This window comes from Protopterus annectens, chromosome 5.part0, assembly GCF_019279795.1.
Source record: "Protopterus annectens isolate FY-2018-M chromosome 5.part0, PAN1.0, whole genome shotgun sequence".
Lineage (NCBI taxonomy): Eukaryota > Metazoa > Chordata > Ceratodontiformes > Protopteridae > Protopterus > Protopterus annectens.
In genome coordinates this window covers 1,413,418,089-1,413,444,533 of record NC_056735.1, presented here as the reverse complement: position 1 = coordinate 1,413,444,533, position 26,445 = coordinate 1,413,418,089, and the positions used below count along the sequence as shown (strand labels likewise).

General features: G+C 37.1%; 1 protein-coding gene across 1 annotated transcript in view; it reads right to left on the bottom strand.

Annotated features, from left to right (window-relative positions):
* MTMR2 (myotubularin related protein 2) overlaps nucleotides 1–26,445 on the bottom strand; it is an 853,325-nt gene that overhangs the window by 670,914 nt on the left and 155,966 nt on the right. The window contains exon 4 of the mRNA XM_044072012.1: nucleotides 3,309–3,384. Within this exon, the coding sequence (XP_043927947.1) occupies nucleotides 3,309–3,384 (76 nt within the window). The remainder of the gene's footprint in view (nucleotides 1–3,308; nucleotides 3,385–26,445) is intronic.

Sequence of the window (26,445 nt, the reverse complement as noted above, 5' to 3'; positions counted from 1 at the left end):
AAAAAGTCCAATTATGAGGTCAGGATAGCTTCCCAGGCTAAGGAAAATCACAGGAACTTCCTCATCTATGTCAGGAACCTTAAAGGTAATGCTCACCAGTGTGCAGAACTGGTTGTAAATGTCACAATCTTAACTGACCAGGGTGACATAGCGAATCTACTGGCTGACAAATCTAGCTTTAACTTCGCTCACCACTAGCCCCTGTGAAATCCCTTCTCGCAAATCCCCCCAAGTATCAATGGGGAGCAGGTCATTGTGCCACTCATTAAGGCCAAAAACACTGCTTCAATGGGCTACAACAATATCCCTAGTTGCCCCAAAAATAACTTGAAACATGATCTAGCAGGATGACTTGAGGCACTCTTTAACTACAGCCTCAAAACAGGTCACATGCCCGTGAATGAAGAGCAGTAACTGCCATCCCTCTTCACAAGGGGGACATCAACTGATCCCAGGAACTACAGCCCCATCAGTCTGACAACTCTAATATAGAAAGCCATGGAACAAATTATCATGGAAATGACCAGCAAGGTCATTGGTAACCTACAGACACTTGACCTATCATAGTTTGGCTTTGTTAAGGGGAAAGTCTTGCCTACTTAACCTGGTAGACTTCTTTGAGATGGTCATCAAGGCTATGGCTGAGGGGAAAACGGTGAATACCACCTCCTTAACCTGTCCAAGGTGTTCTATACAATACCCCACTCAGGCATTATTGATAAACTCTTGGAACTAGGCATCAATCCCTACATAACATGCTGGATTGCGGGTCAGCTCATAGACAGGACTCAAGAAGTCAGGACACCTCCATCAGGAGACTGACTACCAGAGGAGTACCCCAGGACTCCATGTTGGCCCACTCTTATTTGGTACTTCGCAGACGTTAAGGCTAATGTCAAAGTCCTCTGGCGCACCAAGTCTGCAGATGACTGCAAATTGGGAGCTATCATAGGTTCCTCCCATGACACTGGCATCCTACAAGAGGGTCTAACACAAACAAATGAATGGTGCCAAAGCCACAGATTAAAACTCAAAGTGAAGAAATGCATTATAGTGTCCCTTGTGAAATTGACCACCAAAGCTAATTACTTTATCATAAAACACCCTTGAAAGCTGACCCAGTAGTTAGACATCTGGGAACATATGTAGACAGCAATCTGGCCTTCGATCAACGTGTGACAAAGACATTAAAAAAATCATTCTCTGTTACCAAACTCATATACAGTACAAGAGTATGGCATCCATATCCAAGTTAGTTATAGTACCACTCTACTCAGCCCTTATCAGATCCATCACTGAGTACAACAACACCACCAGCATGTACCTAACCTAACAGCTGGAACACCCTCAGAGGTTCCTCACCAGGATGATCCAGGGTATGAATCCCCTGACTGACACAGATCACCTTAAGGCCCTATATCTTTATACTTAGTCTCCTACAGGTTACTGAGACACAATCTAGGCTGGCATATAAGACAGCCTGAGATCCAGCTCTGATGGATGTCTTGCATATCTGCAAAACAAACAGCACCACAAACACTAGATCCAAGGACCTGAACTTTACCTGCAACAAACAGAAATGCTGGAGAGACCAATATGTGTCTCAAGGGATCCCTGCACTATGGAATAAGTCCCTATTTACATGAAGCAGAGTTCCTCCCTGGCCCTTTTCAAATGAAACCTTGATCATTGAATGGGAAATCACAGATTCCCCTCCAGTCTGGCCCTCATGTCTCGGATGAACAGAGACTGGCAATAAATAAATGAATTCCTAACTCATATATCCCCCATAACCCTTAGCTACCTCCTTACTAACATACCCCACCACACAGGTGTCCAAGTTACTCTGGAACAAAACTGGGTTGGGTTGCAGAGCTTAGGCTTAAAAAGACCCGGGTGTCATTAGCCTGGTATAAATCTACGAACCTATGAAGATGTCAGTCTGTAAAGTCTTACAGACGGATTCTTTACAACTTTTTTGCACAAGTATTTTGGATGGACAAGTTTAAAAGTTAGAACTGTTCTTATATATTCTAAAAGACAAATGATTTTTATTGAAATGAATTTGTACATCTAAATAATTAGAAATGTCAGCCAAACCTCTTAGACTGTCCAAGCCTAAAGACATCTAAAAGTGTGGGGATTAATATTATAGATATATTTGCCATAGGTAAAATTGTACGAAATCTGATGGGGTAGACAGAGAGAGTTTGTGTGTGTGTGTGTGTGTGTGTGTGTGTGTGTGTGTGTGTGTGTGTGTGTGTGTGTGTGTGTATGTGTGTGTGTGTATGTGCCTGTGCATTTTTATGCAATAAGAATTAAAGATGGTAGCAATGTTCTTCATAAACATTAAGAAATATATAAGAAAGAAACCACGACCACTATAGCCCAGGTACCTCCATTGCAAAAAAAGCAGAAATCCTATGGTAAAAAACAACCAACGCAGGCAAAGCTCCAGGTTCACAAACAGGCCTTTAATAAAACACACAAGCGCTTTCACCAAATGCTTCTTCAGGTGTGACATAAAAACTAAGTAACTAATGCACCATATTTAACTATTCAGTTAGAGTCACATGACAGAACAAATTCCAAACTTAAAGGCACACATCCTGAAAATCATTGAAGAGGCATTTTCAAAACATAAAAACATCAATCTAGGAAACAAAACATTAACAATAAAAAATAAAAATAAAATAAAAAGCACATAAATGTACCTAATCACAAAAATATATGTAAAAACATTCAAATACATATCATACTAAAAACGTGAACATATTAAACCATGAAGATAGCATATAATATGTAGCCAACCACCTATTTCCTACATAGTGGTCTGGCTTTCAAAGCAGGTCTTAGAGGTATGCAGTCATTCAAACCATGTCCTGCATTCGCTCTCAACCTAATGATCCAGTGTGTTTCCATTTCCTCCGTCCTTAGTCTCATATCCCCTCCTCTCTTATTACCACAATTCATTCTCACTCAGACTCATTCAGACTCAAGCTGTTTGGGTCTTTCATTTATGCTCTGTGGTTGTGCAACCACAGAGGTAATATACATAAGCATGTCAGCAGTGGGCAAAGCTTCTCAAACAGCGGATACACAGGGACGTACTGTACTGCAAAAATCCTTTAAAATGTGTTTTTATTTGGTTGAAACGTTGTTTGGTTTGCTGCATCTGTTTGAAGCGTCAACTAGTTAAATCTTCACAAAATATAGGGGAGGCTTTCCAGGTAGCAGTGTGTGCACATCACTAATTACTAGCATATTACAAAAAAAAAAAAAAAAAAAAAAACACAGTAATTGCATACCCATATCTTTAATTGACTCTCCTGGTAGAAGAGGTGGTTCTTCCATTTCAGCTAACTTATTAGCCTCTCTCAAAACCTAAGCAAAATACAGAAAATTTGCAAATGAACATTTACAGCTCACCACAGCCATTAAGCACAATTGTTTCTATACCTATATTTGCATACATACATTTGCCACAGTACAGCAGTGCCACACATACATATGCACGCTAATGTATAGTTTCTGTGTTTACATGTAAATTTACAGCAGTACAGTAGTTACAATAGTACCAGTTAAACAGATACACAAGTGTTTGTGTGCACATGCGCATGTATGTGTGTGTGTGTGTGTGTATATATATATATATATATATATATATATATACACATACGGGGTAGGGCACTGGATCAAACAGACAGTGCACTGACACCCACATCCACTAGATTTGATAATGCTGAAGTCACCAATATTGGCACATTTTGAGCAACAGACTAAACTAATGTGTACACACACACACACACACACACACACACACACACACACACACACACACACACACACACACACCTCTTTAGCATTTACTTCTCGGAGGTCAAAGCTAATGTTAAGGGTTTGTGACTGTTCAAGTTTTAATGCTGTTGTGCCTTTCAGCTTATCCCAGTCAGGGGTCGCCACAGCGGAACTCCGGTCCGCTAATGTTTGGTAGTGGATTTTTACGTGCCGAGTTACCAGCCCTGACGCACAACCTTCAACAAAGGCACGCCCATTCACGCATGCCTCCACACAGAAGATGTTCTAGCTGATAATCAAACGCGACAACGTCTTGCTGTGATATGACTGCAAATTTGGTGCAATCCTAAACTCCCCAGAGAACACCAAGATCCTCCAAGAGGGCCTCTCCCAAACAAATACCTGGTGTCAAAACAATGGACTAAAACAAAATGCAAAGAAGTGTATAATCATATCATTTGGCAAGCAAGACTCTCCTTGTAACTATCACATTGACAACATACTTCTGAAAATTGATCCTGTAGTGATGTGGGAGCCTAGGTCGACAATGGACTGTGCTTTGATCACCATGTATCCACTGTTGTGAATGGTACAGTGAGATACCAACCACAAGGAGAGCAGGTAGCAAAATGCAGATAAATCACTGATGTCTGGTCCAAAAATTCTTCAAACTCACGGAAAATCCAAAAAGGTTCTTTAATAAAACATACAAAATGAGCGCTTTTGCGTGGTAAATCCACGCTTCATCAGATATCAGTTTAAAACAGCTGTTACACATATATATATCCGCTAGAGCGCGGGAAAACCTTCTAAATTAATTAAAACAACAAGAATCTGTGTTTTAAGGTTGGCGCTAAACAATTGCGCTAATTAACTCAATGCTTATTCTACGGAATAATGAGTACATCTTTATAAATACATATTAATTCCTTACAGTTTTAAAATATAATTATGCATCATCTGAAACTATACCAAATATCAAACCAAAAGCCTGTTTGACACAATATCTAAATGGCCCCTTTTGATGTAATATAAAAGCCATGTACAAGATCATTTTATATAATTGTCATACATAAACATCGACATGAATAGCGCATGAATGAATAACTGATATACTCTAAACCATGCTCTTCATAATAGCAGTATTGATTGATATTGTTGCTAGATGTTGCATTGATGTTACTTGCTTCAGCATAAAGAACCTAGTGCAAAGCACGATCGATTGTAGACAGCATTGAGATGTATACATTTATGACAAAATACTTGGATCTTGTAGAACATGCCACTGTTTAAAGTACAAATAGACTAAAGTACTTGCTCAACTTGAAAGGCCATAAGTGTATGTTCGCTTATTTGTGTTTCTATGAAAAGCTAAACCTAACGGCGTGTCTGTGTATGCAAAGAACCAGGCTTGAATAAAGTTCTTATATGACGGATGCTGACTGTGTGATACATTGCCAGATGGCCGTATCAATAAAAACAGTGTAAATAGTCAACTGATGAGTTCTTATTAAGTTACTTCAACATAAACTACATTGCATAAAAGATCCTATAAATAATAAACATCATTTGTAGACATCAATAAATCATTATATGTATAAAAAATCTTTATGTATATAAAACATGACTTCAATAATCTGAAGTGCACAAGATGAAATATATGTATACATAGAACATAATGCTGTATCTCAAATACTGACCAACTAAGCGCTTGCTTGGCTGATCAGAGCTTATAAAATATATGGGATAAACCTACATGAATACATAAGTAAATGTATAATGAAAAATAAATAATAAAAAATGACATGGGAAATGTATCAGCAATGATATGGTGTAAATATATATCAATTTTAGAATGTATATATATGTGAATGAATGTTAAACTATTTAGATATTAATACTGGCTTGATGGAGAGAAAATTATTAATTCCTGGTGCTATGTGTGCTTCTAATTTTAAAATCTAATTTAATTCCGTGAGGGCCAGGTCATTTTCCGTATCACCATCCCTGCCATTGTGAGTTACTATCTGCAAAACTCTAAAGCAAAAAGAGTGAGATGGAAATTCTATAATATGTTTCGCTAAGGCATTAGTTTCTATAGCCTTGCGTATATCATACAAATGGTTGTATATGCGTTCTTGAAATGTATCCACTGTTGTAAGGAAATCCTTTTTCACTGCACAGCTTATATCAAAAGGTAATGCAAAAGATCCAGGGAGTGTGTCCAAATATTTGTCACAAATGGAATGACCACAATGCTGTCTCACAAAAAAAAAAAAAAACAACAAGGGCCTACATTGTAAAACCTATGCAGATCATCCCAAAGCATTGCCACTCTTCTCAGTATCATACAGGCTACTGACAGGCAACCTCAGTCTTGTGGCTTGAACTTCAACAGACTCTACTCTGTCAGTCCTCTTACACATTCACAAGTCCAATGGCCTCAAAAATACCTGGTCATGTTATCTTGTCTCTTTTGCAAGATAAGTAGAACATGTTGGAGTGTTAGGTTTGTATCACAGAGAATACCACTTCCATGGAACTATTTTCCACTCCAGATAAAGCAAAGTGCTTACACTATTCAAATGTAATTTGGATGAACTGAAAAGTAAATAAAAATTCACCCCAGTTTAGTACCCCTTGTCCTCCTTGGTAGGGGAAACATGCAGATATCCGAACACATCCTACTTTGGCCTGTCTCTGTTACTTGTATGCAATATATAAGGTATAAAAACTACCATGGGAATGTAAGGCTAGGCTTCTTAAGATCCTCAAAGGTCAATAGCTTATTAAGTACCTAAGAACCTATGTGTGCACACACACACACACACACACACACACACACACACACACACACACACACACACACACACACAAAAGGTATATACTTACCGCAATGTTAGACCTGTGTTGCTGTATTCCTTCCATTCCTTGAACATTTTGAAGCACAGAATCTGGTGATCAGGCTCCTCCCCTACCTATAATCCCCTTGTACAGAAGGATTTAACAGCAGATCAAGTTTGTCCTCTTTTTAACTACCTAAAATTATCATTAATAGAAAGGAATAAGAATTTACACAGTAAGCAAAGACCAGTGATGAAAAAAATAGTGGAGAGACTACCTAAATCTTCAGGAGCCAAGGCCAGTTCAGCCCAATCCTTCCTAGGAAGGCATAACTGAAAAACAAAATTATGTGACAGAATTAAAACATGGCTGGGGGAATGCAGGTAGGGTAGTAGAGGAATGGACAATATACAGCAACACAGAGGTAATGTTATGGTAGATACATAACTTTTGTATCTGATGTTATCTTTTCTGTCCATTTCTCTACTCCTGGGACAGAGTCCCCAGCTACTTGAACCCCCCCCCCCCCACCCGGGTGGTCCCACGGAAGGATATTCCTGATAACAGCTAAACCAAAGGAAGCTCCAGAGCTGGACAGAATGTCCAATATGTAATGAGAAATGAAGGTATGGACTTTAGACCAGGTGCCTACAGCACAAATGTCATCTATGGGACAGTGGAGAAAAATAAGGTAGAGGAGGTCATTGATCTTGTTGAATGAGCTTTGCATTTTGAAGGAAGAGAAAATCTCTTCTGTTGATATATAAAGGAAATACATTAAGTGAGCTATCTAGATAGGGAAACTTTGATTACAGTGTGTCCCAATTTAGATTTTGAAAAGGAAATGAAAAGGTGATCAGACTTCCTGAAGGGAGCAGTGCGATGTAAATAAAAATGCAGCTGATGATCAACATCTAGCAGATGTAAAGTATATTCACTCTTGTTTGAGAAATTTGGGAACAATATGGCAGATTAATGGCTTGACAAATGGAGAATTCAGAAGCCACTTTTGGTAGGAAGTGTAAGAATTGCTAATACTGTACTGTACCGTAATTAGCTGGAAACACTGTAATGAGACTGAGAACGAAAGTCTTTTTCTGTTAATTATGCAAACTCATGCTGAACAGGTGCCAGTCTCGCCTTTATGGACCATGTCTTGTGTACTTTCCAGAATGAATTCTCCAAGCACTGTAGTTAATTTAATAAGGCTTTATTAGATGTTCACAATATCCGAATACTGTCTTCATTAACAGTGCTGATAAACAATTAGTGTTTAAAGTTACTGCACATTATATTCTGATTGTTATGAACAACGTAAACTAATATAGTCTTTACTTGACCCGTCTTCTGTACTTAAGCTCGAATGTCTGTAACCTCCTCTGAAGTAACAGGTCAAACAAGCTCACTAACCTTAACTGAATTGCTATCATGAACACAACATATTATATTGTTTCAGTCCAGTAATTTTCCTTATTTACTTTTTCTAACCTTGGTTTCAGGCTTTGTCTCGTATGTGCCTTATTTAACATTCCATTAAGGAACATTCCGTAGCTGACAAGATTGTATCTTTCCCTTGAGAACAGAACATTCTGTATCTCTGTATATTTTTTCACAAACCTTATGCTTAGCTTTCCTTTCTAATAAACTGTCTCTCATGCTTGACCAGCAATGTTATATTTCTTTCTGCTTAACTGTCTTTTAAGCATAAATGAAACAATTTATTTTACCCCTTAGCCTGTCTAATGTCTAATAACTACATTAACATGGAAGTCCCTAATCTAACAGGTGCCCCTGAGGTCCCTGACAAAAGTCTACTGGGACCTACGTCTGTAGTTACCTTACATTTATATTGCTAACTACGGTATACAGCTTTATGCTACCTGACATATAATCTGAAAATAAAATAAAATAAAATGTATTTGGTAAACCTGCAATTTTAACTTTGACCACGAGATATCACTTGAACATTTATGGCCTGTTTGGATTGAAGTCTCTTAACTTTATGATTTAATTTTATATTACCTAGATTCATAGTCTTTAGAATGTTTAAGTCTAAGTTTTGATGCATGAGTGATATATTTAAAACTTGTACATTCTTCTGAAAATTAATGTCTTTTAATTTTGTGGCTTTTAAAGCTGATTAACTTGTCTTTGTGAATTTTTATTTAAGTTAGACAGAGTACGAACTTTTAACCCTGTCTATTTTTCTTTTATATCTCTGTATGCTGTAATGATAAAGTTACATTCTTTATTACCTATGTTTTTTATCTTATGAACTGGTGCTTTAGTGTACTATGATATCTTTGTCTTATAGCAAATGAAACTTTTTTCTGTTGTTTATGGATTTACATATTTACACATTATACTGTTTGCATAGCCTATCAAGCATGATGGCTATTTTCTGAGAAGTAATTGAAATCTGTACTAAAAACATAACTTTTTTAAGTGGTCTTGAAACATAATTACCATATTCTGTGTTAACTTGTCTATAATTTTTTATTTGAATTTGCTCTATAATGCTACTTACCTTTTTTAACTTTTATGAATATTTATGAGCTATAATAGTTTACTAAAACCTATACTTTCTGTATTTCAAGTCTATACCTTTGCATTGTCTGTTAGTGTCCTTATTTTCTGACTAATGTACAATAATTATGTAAAGTGCACTGTAATCTGTAAATGTGCATTGTAATCTCTAAAACTACTTAACAAAGTAAGCATGTCCTGTTATACCTTGAGTATATTAAATGACTATTACTACCTATCATTAAAATAACTTATTTTAATAAGCCTGTAAAAATAATTCTGTTATTTTACCTTAATTAATGATTGAATAATGTAATAAGCCTGTTGCAAACAAGTCTGTCACTTTACCCTTAACTAATGACTAAATAATGTAATTATGTTACTTTACCCTTAACTAATGACTGAATAATGTAATAAGCCTGTTACAAATAAGTCTGTTACTTTACCTTTAACGAATGACTGAATAATGTGAAGTATTTTGAGATTTGACTGAAATGTACTATACTGAACATACAACTGAATATAAATGTCATATTCTGAATCTTGAGAAATAAAAAGAAACCACATAAAAGGATAAAACTAACTCCTCATAAATAAGTCATAAAGAAAACCAAAACTAAGGAAGCGATAAACACAGCAGGATAAAAGCAAATGAAATTTAATGGAGTATGAGCGCTTTCGCGTTGCTTCCACAGTGCTTCTTCAGATACAACTCAATTAAAACAATCTTCCTACATCATTTTTAAAAATATTAAGGACCAATCAACTACATAAAGCCAAAGTCACGTGACATCATTTTGTCATATGACTTTTCAACTCAAATGCTTACATACTGAACTTATGTATTTCAAAAATGTATCTAAACAAACTAAAATACTTGCTATGACTGAGCAAAAACACATCAAAATCCCATTGCTCTTCATTTTTCTTGTTGAAATTACTAGAGTATACTCAAGGAAACAAATGTTTACAAGCACACCATCAGATGACAGTGTAAAACTTATAACAGTCTTCACAAAGCACTACAATGCATGACAAAATAATGCGGGTCTATATTCTAGCATCGAAGTTTCAAAACTTTGAATGCTATAATATCAATCCATTTTTGTCGAAAACTCAAAACAGCGAAGCCCCGGAACTTCAAAATCTTACCTAGGGTAAGATTTCAGTTGTCCGTTCCATGGCTTCGCTATTTACTCTACTGTGGTGGGAAGGGTCATGGACCAGGTTAAGGTAAGTATGCGAAAGGTGGTTACAGACCTGGTTAAGGTAAGTGTGGGAACGGATTGGGGTAAGGTGAGTGTGCGATAGTTAGGGACATTAGGGTTAGGGAGCGGGTAAAGTGAGTGTGCGATAGGGACTTTAGGGTTAGGGAGCAGGTAAGGTGAGTGTACAGTAGTTAGGGGCTTCAGGGTTAGGGAGTGGGTAAGGTGAGTGTGCGGTAGTTAGGGACTTTAGGGTTAGGGTTGGGTTAAGGTAAGTGGATAGGTAGTAGTGTAGGGTTAGAATTATGGTTTTGTTAAGTGTATGTTTGTGGTTTATTTATTTTGGTGTGTATGTGTTTTGGAACAGCAAATTTTTTCCCTGGGAAAAAATTTGCTGTTCTGTATGTTCAATATTTTGTGGTTTAGATATTTTAGGTATGATGAAATAGCGTTCGCTGTTTATATCATACGATAGGGTAATATAAAAGCAATAATGCTCATGAAAAACGCATGAACAAGTTATCAGACTTACCATCTGATATCATCCTAAGGCAAGTGAAGAAAAAAACATCTTAAGGAATTATAAAGCATAACAAATCCCAAAACAAATTAGTTGCTCAAAATGTAATGAGCCTTGAAGTTGCACCTTAATGGTTATGCAAGGTCAAGACACTGACATTATAAAATCAAGAGTGTCCTCTAGTGGTAGTAAACATATAACAAATCTCTCAGGAAACTACAAAGCATGGTAAATGTAAACACTGTTTATAAAAAACATGAAAATACTTTTGAACTCACCATATGGTAACAACATAGGACAAATGGCATCCCATATCAAAGTACTCTAACACATGATAAGTTTCAAAACACATTTTACACAGAGCTAATCAGAGGAAGGGCACTGAGCAAAACTCTGATCTGTGATATCTAACTTTAAGTATCCTGTTTTTTGCTTATTTTTACTAGTAATTGCTTATAGATATTTATAGCACTTAATTGTCTGCTGCATATATTTTACTGTATTTTATAGCTATAAACTAATCTGCATGGTTTTAATAAAATTTTCTGCCTCACAGGGCCTGATAAATAAGGTTTTTACTGTCACACTGTAAATATTTATTAGCTAGTTTTTGTTCTGATTTTCTGCCAAGGACCATATCATATAACTGGTTTATTTGCAGTTAAAAGCATTCTCTAGAGTCTCCTTGCTCCTTTATTTGTTTAAAACTTTAATTTAAAGGCTCACTGCTGTTTTTCTGCTGTGATAAACATTTCTGTAGTGTTTTCTGCCTAAGTAGTGTTAGGTAGTAACTGGAGCATTGTCCATATTCAGGCTTGTCTTCTGGGCCTAGTTGATTGTTTGCAAAGGCTGTGTGTCTGAGCACATGTTCCAGGCCATCTTAGTTTCGCAGAAACCATTTTGCATTTCAGTGAGAGTGTAATGTTTATGGTCATTGGCTAATTGGGGTTACCAGGACTATGGCTTGGAGTAAGCACCTCATTTGTTCTTTCAAGCATTTTTTAAAGTTGTTTCAAATTTCAACTTTCTGTTACTTAAGAGGTTACCTTGTGAGTGTTTATGCCATTTTACACAGAGCAAATCAGAGGAGGGGCACTGAGCAAAATTCTGATCTGTGATATATAACTTTAAGTATCCTGTTTTTTGCTTATTTTTACTAGTTATTGCTTATAGATATTTATAGCACTTTTGTCTGCTGCATACTTTTTACTGTATTTTATATCTATAAACTAATCTGCATGGTTGTACTAAAATGTTCTGCCTCACAGGGCCTGATAAATAAGGCTTTTACTGTCACATTGTTTGTAAATCTTTTCTAGCTAGTTTTTGTTCTGGTTTCCTGCCAAGGATTGTATCATATATACTTGGTGGCTTTCCAGTTGCCCACCCCTACTGTAAATTTGATCTGGGACACTCCTCCCAGTCTAGTGTCATTAGCTAATTCTACCTAATACAGAGACATCATTTGAGAAGGCCAACCCACTTAGCTTCTTAACCTTGAATTATCTTCTGCTCCTCCTTCCTCCCTTTCCACTTTACTAAAAGCAAAAAAAAAATTCTAAATTTTAAGCTTGTTTCTTGCCTTTCCTGTAACTAGTCTAGTCCAGATACAGATTTGCTGTATCCAGGACTGTTTGTAAGTTTCTGAGCCCCCCAAGGCTTTCTGTGTTGGAGGGACGCCTTCTAGCTTATCAGTGGGAGTGGTAAGCACTAGGTAGCTGTGTTGGAGGGAAACCTTCTAGCTTATCAGTGGGAGTGGTAAGCACTAGGTAGCCTATCTACCACAAGAGGAATGGTTTCTGGCCCGGACATTGTAGTATATTGGCCGTTTGGGTGGTTTTTCCATCTCTTTCAACTTTCTGGTTTAAAAGCCCACATTTGTGCTTTCTCTCTTTCCTGTAACTAGTCTAGTCCAGATACAGATTTGCTGTATGCAAGACTGTATGTAAGCTTCTGAGCCCACCAAGCCTTTCTGTGTTGGAGGGAAGCCTTCTAGCTTATCAGTGGGAGTGGTAAGCACTAGGTAGCCAATCTACCACAAGAGGAGTGGTTTCTGGCCCAGAAATTGTAGTTTATTGGCCATTTGGGCAGTTTTTCCATCTCTTTCAACTTTCCGGTTTAAATGCCCATGTTTGTGCTTGTTTTCCACCTTTCCTGTAACTAGTCTAGTCCAGATACAGATTTGCTGTATCCAGGATTGTTTGAAAGCTTCTGAGTGGTGTCAAAGTCTGCTTTTCAATTTTGAATTTAGTTCTACTGGTTCTCTCATCTCCTGCACCTTTACTAACTCATTAATCTATCACTTTACCAGACTTCTTGTAGCAATTATTGTAACACACAAAAGTGCTACCAGCACTAAACATTCTACAAGGAAACAGCTTCAGTACTTATTATTAATGCCCACCCCTCCAGGCATGTCTAAAGGTCAGTTCCCTGTGCTTTCTCCTATTAACCTGTTGAACTTGGGCATCCTGAGGCAATGTAGCAACTGCCTCATGTACACTGACAACCCTCTCCTCTTACCTCCCAACACTCAGACTTGCGAGAGATGCATTTATATATCCAAACTGGAAGCCACACACTCTCCAGCCAAGACTGGAATAGCTGGTCAAGAGGAGAAGGTCAACACTTGCACAACACCACATGGAACATATAAGCCCTCCAGAACACACACAAGCACTGCCTTTACATAAAAACACAAACCGCACACCCAACTTTGCGGAGGCTCTCAATAAAAATCTACCCAAACAGAAGAGACCTCCAAAGCAGAAACACACTCGACCACCACAACACTAATCACAAAACACATAACTCTCCTAAAGTGTGCCACTTAACCAAAGCCCCGAAGGCAAAACAGCATGCCCAACACACTAGTCATATGTAACTTGATAGTGAGGCACACTGATGTCTCACTCACTAGGTTGAATAAGGGGAAAGTAACAGTCAGCTGCCTGTCAGGCGCTAGGATCTGCTACATAACGCATGCACTCAGGTCCCTCAACAAGAGGTACAAAAATGACTCTGTCATTGTACATGTGGGTGGAAATGATCTGAGATGTACCTCCCTGTACTACATGAAAAGAGACATGGAAGAGGTCTTGGATTATGTCGCCCAGGCGGGTATGACCCTAGCACTGAGCAGCATCCCACCATCACCTAGAATTATACCACAGTACAAGCAGAAAATGATTAATTTCAACAATTGTCTGAGTTTCTGGTGTCATTCTAAGGGGATCTAGTATATGTCTGCCTGGGATGACATGATTAACAGACCTCGATGTTTTGCCAGAGATGGCCTGCATCGGTCACCCCTGGACTTCCGAATACTGGCCAAGGCTCTTGCCACCACTATAGTGCCTTTTTTAGGTGGTGTTCCAAAGACCACATTACTACCATAACAGCTACAAACAAATGCAATCTGAGGGTCATGCTGCTCAACACTAGAAGACTAAATCTCAAAATGCACTCACTTGAAGCACTCCTTAAAATGGAGAACATCAACATTTGTGCCGTAACAGAGACCTGGCTCAAGGCAGCAGAAAGCACTCCTGCACTACCACGCTATAACTCATTCTACACCTTTAGGCCCCAGAACTTGGACCAAAGCTCCAAAGGTGGTGGTGTTTCCATATTCATAAAGGATGTGCACACCTCCAGACTGGTAGCCCAACAGAATGCATCTGAGATACTTCAGGTGCAGCTAACATTGGGTAAGACAGTGATTCAGGTCGCAGCCTGCTATAGGTCCCCAACCATGTCCCAAGACTCACACTCCATGTTCCTAATCACCCTGGAGAATATTAAGGTCTAACTTAACACTCTCATACTGGGTGACTTCAACTACCTCTCCATTAACTGGGAAAACTACTCATGTACCAATACACTTGCCCAACATTTCCTGGAATTCATTAATTCCAATGCCCTGGACCAGCTCGTTCTTACCACCTCTAGAGGTAGCAACATCCCTGACCTGGTCATTACTAACATGGGCGACCGTTGCTCTACACCAATAGTCAACTCCTCCCTGGTTAGATCCAACCACAAACTAATAACCTTGGAAATCCACATCCCCCCCTCCCCCACAAAGGTAACCGCCATAAAATACTTCTCCAAAGCTAACTTTGGGCTCCTAAAAACAGAGTTGGCTAACTTCACTGCACCCATACAAATGGAGATCAGTTTCATGACTGCTGAATCATACACCAATCCACTGTATGAACATGTACACAAATGCATGGATCTCACCATACCCAATAGAACCAAGATGCTCTCATCCAAAAAAAGGAAGCCAATCTGGTGGTCCCCTGCCATAAACAAACTCTACAACAGAAGGAGGAAACTGATGTGGAATAAGGTGAAGTCCAAAGACTGGAAAAACTCCCTTATCAGCCTCAACAAAAAGTTGAAATCCCCCACCAAAGCCTTTAAAGCTAGCTATGAAAACAGAATTGCAGCAAATAGTAAAGACAACCACAGTGCCTTTAGTTATGTAAAGAATCTCCATAGTAATGCCCAGATTTGCTCTGAGCTACTGCATAATGGTACCTCCTATACTGAGCCAACAGATATTGCCAATATACTGGCTGACAGATTCAGTGCCAACTTTACCCCTTTCCCAACAGCACTGACCAATACCAAGAATACAGCTTCTATAGGACCTGACAATATCCATGGCTGTGTTCTACATGAACTACAGAGTGAATTGGCATCTCACCTGTGTGCCCTGTTCAATCACAGCCTCACCTCAGGCTTTGTCCCTACCGAATGGCGCACTGCTACAGTTATCCCTCTCCACAAAGGAGGAGTGACTACATACCCTGGAAACTATTGCCCCGTTAGCCTGATGGTTCTGATATGCAAAGTTATGGAACGTATCATCATGGACATAATAAACAAGGATATAGGGAAACTCCAAACTCTGGATCTCACACGGTTTGGTTTTGTGAAGGGTAGATCATGCCTGCTCAACTTGGTCGACTTCTTTGAGTTAGTTACTAGAGCTGTGGATGAAGGCAAGGTGGTTCATACAGCCTACCTTGATCGGCCAAGGCCTTTGATACCATTCCCCATGCAGGAATCATAGAAAAACTCACTAAGCTACCCATTAACCCCTATATCACTAGGTGGGTTGCAAACTGGCTCACAGGTAGAACCCACATTGTGAAAGTAGCTGACGCCAAGTCAGACTGCCGATCAGTCACTAGTGGAGTCCCACAGGGTTCGGTCATGGGTCCTCTCCGGTTTGGTATCTACTTCTCTGAAGTCCAGGCCAACACAAAGGGACTCTGCCTGACAAAGTTTGCAGTCTATTGCAAGTTGGGAGCTATTATTAACTCCCCAAGTGATGTTGACATCCTACAGAAAGGCCTCACTGAGACCAACAACTAGTGTCAGAACCATGGCCTTAAGCTCAGTGCCAAAAAATGTGTTGATCCCCTTTGGGAAAAACCTGATTCCCATAAATTACCACATCAATGGTAATCCACTGAACACAGAAGGCATTATAAGAGATCTTGGAAGACAGGTTGACAGCAACCTCTATTTTAACCACCACATTGTCACTGTGGCCAGAAATCATTCTATGTGGCACATCTCATTACTAAGGATTTTGCATCCAAGAAGAAAGAGGTCATTGTCTCCCTCTACTCTTCCCTCATTACGCCAATCATTGAGTACAATGCCCCATTTTGGCATGTACCTCACTAAACACCTGCAACAACTGGAGAGGTTGCAAAAGTACCTTAAAAAGAGGATCCCAGGCCTTAAACATTTGTCCTATATGGACAGACTACAAAAACTCCAACTTTTCTCTGTCTCACATCGCCTACTTAGAGGCTATCTCTGCTTTACTTAAAAAGCCGTGTCTGACCCAGCTCTGTTAGAAATGCTCCATCTGAAGAAATCCCAATCCCTCTGCACCGCATGCTCCAGAGACCTCAACCTCATTACCACAATCACCAGAATATGCTGGAGGCACAGGTTCATAACCTAGAGACTGCCCATGCTATGGAAAAGACTTCCCATACATGTCAAGCACAGAACCTCACTGGCCCTCTTCAAGACAAATCTTAATGAGTGGATGGGAAATAGAAAATTCATCCCAAGGATCACTCCAGTGGCTTTAATCGACAGAGGCACTGGGAATTAAGGCTGCATGGCACAATGCCAGCATAATCCTATGGGCTAGGCTTGTAAAGGCTCCAGGGCCATTAGCCTAGTGCACACCTATGAAATAAGTAGATATGAATGCAGTAGGCATAAGGTTTTCATGAATAATACAAAAATCAAAAGTACTGATGTTATATTGTCAAAAGTGCAATCTTGTGGTGAAACACTAAAATTGCTAGGCTAAACACAAAAATATATCTAAAATCTAGTCAAAGCCTATAGCAAAAATAATTAAAAACTCCTCATTTTTTTAATGGAGTTTTCAAATTTGACTCATACAGACATAAGAAATATCTGTAAATCTTCCTGTGGCTTGAAGCATATAACAAATCTCACATAATGCTACAAAACATAGCAAGTGAAAACAATGAGGCTCATAAACCCTCACAAAAAAGTTTTTCAGACTCACCATGTAATAGCATCCTAGAACAGATGACAATCCTTTACAAAGTGCTTCTGAGCATAGTAAGTTCCAAAATAGTTTGTTACCCTATATGCTCTTAAACATAAAGTTATACTTTAGTAGTTAGGCAGAATCAAGACAATGATATTATGAGATCCCTAGTGCCCTCTGGTGGTAAAGCAAGTAATAGAACTATGAAAAATACTTCAAGACATAATGAATGGAAATGAGCAATGCTTGTGAAAACACATAAAGGTATTTTCAAACTAGCCATCTAATGACAACATAAAACAAATGGAAATGCATTTTAAAATGCTGCAAAGCAATTTTGATTCCAAAACAAATAAATGGTTCAAAAATACCTTACGCCAGAAAATACATCTTAACACTCATGCAAAGTCAGAGACACTAATGTTGTATACTCAAAAATGCCATCTGATGGTAGAACCTGCAATTACTAGGTTAAATAAATACTAAAAGTATGGGTCAAAAATCCATTAGTCATAGTTAATATAATAACTTAGTCCTTAACTACACAGTCGGCTTATAACTGAGTCATAATAAAACTGCAAATTACTCATAAACTAAAATACCTATCATATTTGATCTACCTGACATATTTGTCCAAAATAAGTATTTACAATATTGGAATATACTTGAACTTATATAGAAATATCTATAATCCCAAACTAGGATACCCTCTTAAACCAACCTTTGAGTCATGCTAAGTTTATAGCAATGGTCGATGTACATGAGACCAGCCCTGCACATAGTTTTGGATTTAATGTACTACAATGTTTACATACAAGTACTAGGTTACATAATATGAACAACAAAACAGAAGAAGAGGAGCAGAAGTGGATAATAAGACTTCAAGCTGACAGGAAACATGGTCTAAATGAAAGTGTTTGCCTCAAAACACTTTTATCAGCTAGACCATTAGTTTGATCTGTTTGTATATATAGATATACATCTACTGGCATTTTGTGCTGGGTAGTACTTGTTTATGAACATGAGTAGTGTATAGCAGTCAGCCCAGTACTATAAACTTAGCATGACTCAAAGGTCGGTTTAAAAGGGTATCCTAGTTCGGGAGTATAGATATTTCTATACAAGTTCAAGTTTATTCCAATATTGTAAATACTTATTTTGGACAAATATGTCAGGTAGATCAAATATGATAGGTATTTTAGTTTATGAGTAATTTGCAGTTTTATTATGACTCAGTTATGAGTCAATGGCATAGTTAAGGACTAACCTAATATGTTAACTATGACTAATGGATTTTTTACCCATACTTTTAGTATATATTTAACCTAGTAATTGCAGTGTCCTACCACCAGATGACATTTTTGACTACATAACATCAGTGTCTCTGACTTTGCAAGAGTATTAAGATGTATTTTCTGGAGTAAGGTATGTTTGAACCATTTATTTGTTTTGGAATCAAAATTGCTTTGTAGCATTTTAAAATGCATTGCCATTTGTTTTATGTTGTCATTAGATGGCTAGTTTGGAAATACCTTTATGTGTTTTCATGAGCATTGCTCATTTCCATTCATTCTGTCTTGAAGCATTTTTCATAGTTCCATTACTTACTTTACCACCAGAGGGCACCCGTGACCTCATAATATCATTGCCTTAATTCAGCATAACTATAGGGTAACAAACTATTTCGGAACTTACTACAGAAGCACTTTATAATGGAGTGTCATCTGTTCTAGGATGCTATTAGATGGTGAGTCTGAAAAACTTTTTTGTGAGGTTTTACAGGCCTCATTGTTTTCACTTGCTATGTTTTGAAGCATTATGTGAGATTTGTTATATGCTTCAAGCCACAGGATGATTTACAGACATTTCTTATGTCTATATAAGTAAAATTTGAAAACTGCATTAAGGAAAATGAGGAGTTTTTAATTATTTTTTACTATAGGCTTTGAATGGATTTTAGATATATTTTTGTGTTTGTTTTTGCCTTGCAATTTTAGTATTTCACCACAAGATGGCACTTTTGACAATATAACATCAGTACTTTTGACTTTTGTGTCATTCATGGAAACCTTATACCTACAACATTCATAGCTATTAATTTGTTTTAAAACTTATCATGTGTTAGAGTACTTTGATACGGGATGTCATTTGTCCTATGTTGTTATCAGATGGTGAGTTCAAAAGTATTTTCATGTTTTTTATAAACAGTATGCTTGTAGTTTCCTAAGAGATTTGTTATATGCTTACTACCACTAGAGAGTACTCTTGATTTTATAATATCAGTGTCTTGACCTTGCATAACCACTAAGGTGTAACTTCACGGTTCATTACATTTTGAGCAACTACTTTGTTTTGGGATTTATTATGCTTTATAATTCCTTGAGATGTTTTTTTCTTCACCTGCCTTAGGATGATATCAAATGGTAAGTCTGATAACTTGTTCATGTGTTTTTCATGAGCGTTATTTTGTCATGCATTGTAGTGCTTTATGAAGACTGTTATAAGTTCTACACTGTCATCTGATGGTGTGCTTGTAAACATTTGTTTCCTTGAGCATAATCTGAGTAATTTCAAAAAGAAAAATGAAGAGCTATCTTATTATTACTGCAGTGGGATTTGGATGTGTTTTTGCTCAGTCATAGCAAGTATTTTAGTTTATGTTTAGATACATTTTTTAAATACATAAGTTCAATATGTAAGCATTTGAGTTGAAAAGTCATGTGACAAAATGTTATCGCGTGACTATGGCTTTACATAGTTGATTGGTCCTTAATGTTTTTTTAAAAATGATGTAGGAAGATTGTTTTAAATGATTTGTATCTGAAGAAGCATTATGGAAGCAATGCAAAAGCGCTCATGCTCCATTCAATTCCGTTTGCTTTCACCCTGCTGTGTTTATCGCCTCCTTGGTTTTGCTTTTCTATATTCTGAATCTTGACTGAAATTTACATTAGCATATAGTAAACATTTGAAATAGCTGTGTATATTCTGGAAACTAACTAAACTAATACAAAAATAATATATTTTGACAGTGTTACCTAAACACAGATAAAAACATAACTGAAACTGGTAGTATTGTACAATTGCCTGAAATATGAGAACATTTTGATTGTCTGAACATCAATAAACTTAAACTAATACTACTGTACAATTGTCTGAAAAGATGAGAACGTTTTGACAGTATTACCTGAACACAAACTTTGTTATTGTTATATTTTGGAGACTAAACTATTAATATTTGTTGTCAGTATTGACTGAACATTGATAAAAACAAACTGAAACTTATACTATTATATAACTGTTTGAAAACAAACATACTTGCTTTAACCCATACATTTTAACTTTAAACAAACATTGAAGAAATAATTGAAATGCATAGACAGTCAACTTCTGCACCACAGCTCTTGCCAAATTTTACTCTGCATTTCCCCAGTCGCTGATGAGTTAAAGGAAGGCCTGCTTTAATGCTGAAGTGTCCTCTTTATAGTTAGGCCTTTTAAACCTCTTCTTTTTATTTCTTGTGCAAGACTGGGTGACTAAAGCACTTGATTGTATCTAGTATCAGATCCTTAAAATAACATCTGCATCTTTAACCATTATAAACTGATATTATTGCGTATTGTCCTGACCTTATTTACATTCTTTTTTGCAAGAAAGAAACATTTGCAGCTTGAACAATTATAAACGGATAAACTGATAACATTGCTTATTGCCCTGACCTTATTTAGATTTTTCTGCATGAAATAAACATCTGCTGCTAATAAACTCTTGCAAGTTTGTAAGCAAACTGATAAATGAAACTAAATAGTAATGCAACACTGTGCATTTCTGCACCTATATAAAATCAATCTTAACTGTTGATTTTTTTTTTACATTTTGTCGTGACCTTTAGATTTTAATATACTGTTCTGTGAGTGAAACTCCACCCACTTGTTACCATAACTGTTTCTTTAGCTGACGTCATTTAACTTTTCAGTAGTACTGAATGCTGTAAGAATTTATTATTACTGACTGCATTATTTTTATAAATAGTAAAACTGTAAATCCATTAAATGGATAGTACTGTCTTAAATTCAGTTTGCTAGGCTGGCTGTAACTGAGCTGATGTGCTTGGCAAACTGCCATTTCCATCTGAAACTTAAACAGTCTCAAACTGATTACATAATGTACTCTTTTATACATAGGATCTGAATTTGTAACTGTGTTGTCACTTTTACAGAATGTAGCATTGACTTTAAATTTTACATTCTGTAAATTAGCAAACAGTACTTTGTCTCTGACTATATTACAATATAAACTGTAAACCCTTTATTCTGCAAATTAATTTGACTGTTAGTTCAGATATACCTTACAAGACATAGAGGTATACGGTTACCCTTTTTTCCTAACTAGCCACACCCAATATGTCTTTCTGAGCACTTCAGCTGCGTCATCTGAACTGGAGTTTATTTTATTTTTAACCCATAAATCTGCATGTTCCTGTCATAACCAATTCTTTAAAATCTGTACATTTGCACAAATCTTGTTAATGAAGTACAATAACAAAATGTTTATACCTAGTACACACCTGCTACATTTTGAACTGTTAGCTGCTGTAATCTTTGACCTTTTAAATTCTGACAAAACTGCATTGGTGTCTTTTAATAAAGATCTATGTGTAACTGGATTGATTTGTCTGTAAACAATGAAATATTATTTTTTTAACCTTAAACAATGTCAGATTAATGCTCTGATCTTTACAGACAGCTATGAAATGCATTTTTTTACTTAGCACTGAAGTATGTTCTTCAGTTATACTGCAATTTACTGTATTAAAATCTGCATTCTGATTCCCCATTTCCCTTCAGTGCAAACAATGCACTTGATTCTGAAAATAAGAAATTAGATGAAGTAATGTGAACTTGAGACATTCCCTGCATGTTATATATGTTGACTGTGTTGACATTTGTATGTTTAATATTGCAACATACTTCTGTATTTTGAATTGTATGTGCTGAAACATTTACACAAGGATTAATTGAGTCTACATCCGTAGTGACAGAAGCTGACTCAAACTTGCTTTTGTGATTTAACCCTTTTGGGTTTATAAATATTTAACATTCTTGAACTAATAATCTTTAAATTTAAGAAAACATTTTTAAACTTAAACCACAGATTTACTGACATGTTTACATGCAAATGACTTTAACTGATTAATTTAAACTTTTTTGAGCTGGTAACTAAAAACAGCATATAAATAACTTTATGGTTTTGGAAGAAAGTGAGCGGTTGTCTGCAGCTTATTAACTTTTTTTTCCTTGGCTGTACGATGTTACACTGGAAACTTGAATGTTCATGGAGATAGCTGTTAACTGGATAATGTATTTTATGTTCTGAAGGAACACTGCTTTGATTTACTACTGGTATGCTAAAGTTGCTTGAGGCTTTTCTGAAACAAACACTGGTACTGTGTTTTTAGGTTAATAGTGCCTTCTGTGGAAGGTTGGGTGCTGGGCTGGCAGCTCGACACCGTAAAACTCCACTGCCAATCATGAGCGGACAGGTGATCTGCTGTGGCGACCCCTAACCGGAAAAAGCCGAAAGAAGAAGAAGCTAATTTACTATATGTAGAGGTCATCTGCTGTGTTTTTGTTCTGCATGAAGTAGTGCTGTTATTTCTGGTTTATTCTGTTACAGTCTTTATTTATGGAAAAATACTGGTATGCTGCCGAAAAGTCTGTTATGAAACATTTGCTGTTACTATAAACTGTTAATGAAACCTTGAAGTTAAGCTGGCTGTTGCAGTAAAACTGTACTCAAAAGGATTACTTACTGCAGCGTTTTTTTTTTGAAGTTTTCTGATAAGGCTGATTTACTCTGTAGAACATGTAGTTGAACAAAACACTGCCATTCTGTAGATTTTTGTAGAACACAGGTAGCGTGACCAGTTCTGGAAATGAACAATGCTTTTACTGAAAGGGTTGTCTATAGCATAGTTGATTACCTTTACTGGGGTCTCTCAGCTGGAAACCTCCAGAGCGCTGTTGAAATGTCCATAGTACTTTTGCTGTAGTGATTTGAAAGGACAGACACCGTGAACTTAAGAAAATATATGCTGCAGTGGAAATTGGATTTGAAATGGTTAACTGTCCCTGATTTTTTGATTATCCAGAGTAGCTGCTTGCTGGGTTGCAAGAATTATATAGCTCTCCCCAGACAGCAGGCTTGTTCGGGTGCCATTGTAAAAACTGACAATACTGTACTGTATTGTAATTAGCTGGAAACACTGTAATGAGACGGAGAACGAAAGTCTTTATTGTTAATTACCCAATCTCATGCTGAACAGGTGCCAGTCTCTCCTTTATGGACCAAGTCTTGTGTACTTTCCAGAATTAATCCTCAAAACACTGTAGTTCATTTAATAAGTCTTTATTAGATGTTCCCAATATCTGAATACTGTCTACATTAATAGTGCAGATAAACAATTAGTGTTTAAAAGTTACTGCACATTACATTCTGATTGTCATGAACAACATAAACTAATATAGTCTTTATTTGACCTGTCTTCTGTACTCAAGCTCGAGTGCCCGTAATCTTCTCTGAAGTAACAGGTCGAACAAACTCACTAACCTTAACTGAACTGTTACCCTGAATACAACATATTATATTGTTTCAGTCAGGTAATTTTCCTTATTTACCTTTCCTAAGCTTGGTCTCAGGCTTTGTCTCATATATGCCTTATTTAACATTCCATTAAGGAACATTCTGTAGCGGACAAGATTGTATATTTCCCTTGAGAAAAGAACATTCTGTATCTCTGTATTTTTGTACACACTTTATGCTCATCTTTCCTTTCTAATAAACTCTCATACTTGACCAGCAAGGTTGTTTTGCTTTCTGCTTAACTATCTTTTATGCATAAATAAAACACTATTTATTTTACCCTTTAGCCTGTCTAATAACTACTTCAAAATGGAAGTCCCTAATCTAACAGTAAGGATGGGTTAGTTCTCAAATAAACTGTTTTTGTGAAGAAAAAAAAAAAAAAGAGGTTTGGAAGTAAGTGCATGTAGTTCAGAATTTTTTCTCAGTAAACATTTCCAACACACCTGCCGAAGAATGTGAATTCCACTCCAGTGGTATCAAATAACCACGTACTTTAATGTGCGATAATAAAACTGTAAAAACAATAATAACCACAAAGCACTTTTTGTCCCACCAGTGCTGAGACTTCTTCAGGTAAAATCATTAATCAATGTTAAAACATTTAAATACACTCCATGTTCTGGTCATAGCTCCAACAGCCAATGGGAGGGAGCTACCCCTTACTCATTAACCTATGGCTAAAAACCTGCTTGGTGGGTTAACTCTTTTTTAAAAACAAAAATACATTCTTACTTATAAAAAAGCATTAAAGTAGTCATCATACAGTCCTGTCTTTACAATAAAGACCATTGTACCACATATGCTTAAAGGATCTGAAAAATCTTTAAAAATTCCATGGCATTAGATTTAAATATATGTGTGTCACTCTATTACATTATGTTACAATATATATATATATTCTCATTGGCATACATAACCATTTGTAAGACATTCTACTCTATTAAAAATGTATATAATAACATTATTGTAACCATACATAGTCAATCTAGTTTTTTAACAATTCTAGGCATACAAATGCCATAAAATACTTGTAAAATAAATTATGTTATACAACCATAAATTCTGGATATCAAATTTACACTCCCTCCGATATCCCTCCGGACCAAGTACATTTAATGCCTCAGTAATACCCCTACATGTGTAAGCACACAATTGTTGGTAGCCCACACATAATCAATTGTAGCCTACCTTTGAGCTTACTCACATTTATTACCTCAAAAGGTTTTTTAATTTTAATATACATGTGATGGAATAAATCTCGTTTAACCCAGGGTAAACAGAAGCTTTAGTCTTAAGTTGCCAAATAAATTCTTACCTTTTCGGTTACAGTGTTATTATCGCACATTAAAGTACGTGGTTATTTGATACCATTGGAGTGGAATTCACATTATTTGGCAGGCATGTTGGAATTGTTTGCTGTGTTATTTTTCATCTTTTCTGGTTCAGAAATTTTTCTGGCTGAAGTCACAGCCACCAAAAATAAGGACTCTCAGGACAGATACTTCAAATAAGCTTTAGCAGCAGGTTCAAAGGTGGGTCCTGTTAAGGACTGAAAAACAATGGTGATATTCCATGGTGAAAACGGATCTCTCATTGGGAGACACAGAAGGAAAGTACCCTGGAGAAAAGTCTTGGATAGTCTAAGAGAGACCAAAGGGATGAAATCTTCTTCAATTTTAAAGGAAGAAATTATAGCTAACAAAAATTTGATACTGGAATAACTAGCACCTTCTTGAAAGAGATGAGCTAGAAAGACTAGTATTACAGGAAGATAAGCTGAAAAGGGGTCAAGATCTCTTTCTGCTGCCCAAACAGAAAATCTCTTCCACTTTCTTTTGTATACGTTCCTAGTTGAAGGCCTTTGTGAGGAAGATAAAATATGTACAAATAGTTTGGAAAGCCTGGATTTCTGACTCATCATGGGAATTGGAGGAACCATGCGATTAGTTTGAGTGTCTGAATGGCCAGGTGAGGCTCCCTAGATGGGTGAGAGATTAAGTTTGGGTCTGAGCCCAAGCTCCAAAGAGGGTGAATTAGATAAGGCCAAATCTATCAAAGTCAATCAGGGGCTTTAAGGATGACTAAGACCTTCAGCACAAAGGCTTTCTGAAGAAACTTTGGAATCAGAGGGAAAGGGAGGCAGGCATAAAGAAGTCTAGAGGAGTCAAGGATGTATCAGAGCATTCCTGGGTGACTTCTCCTGGTTGGGGGGGGGGTCACAGCATTGCTGCATTTGTTGGTCAGGGGAGAAGTAAAGGGATCATAACAAGAATGGCCCCCAATGGCTAAAAATCTGCTCTGCTCCATTATGGATTGAGGAACTACTCATGAGGGATGAGAATGGA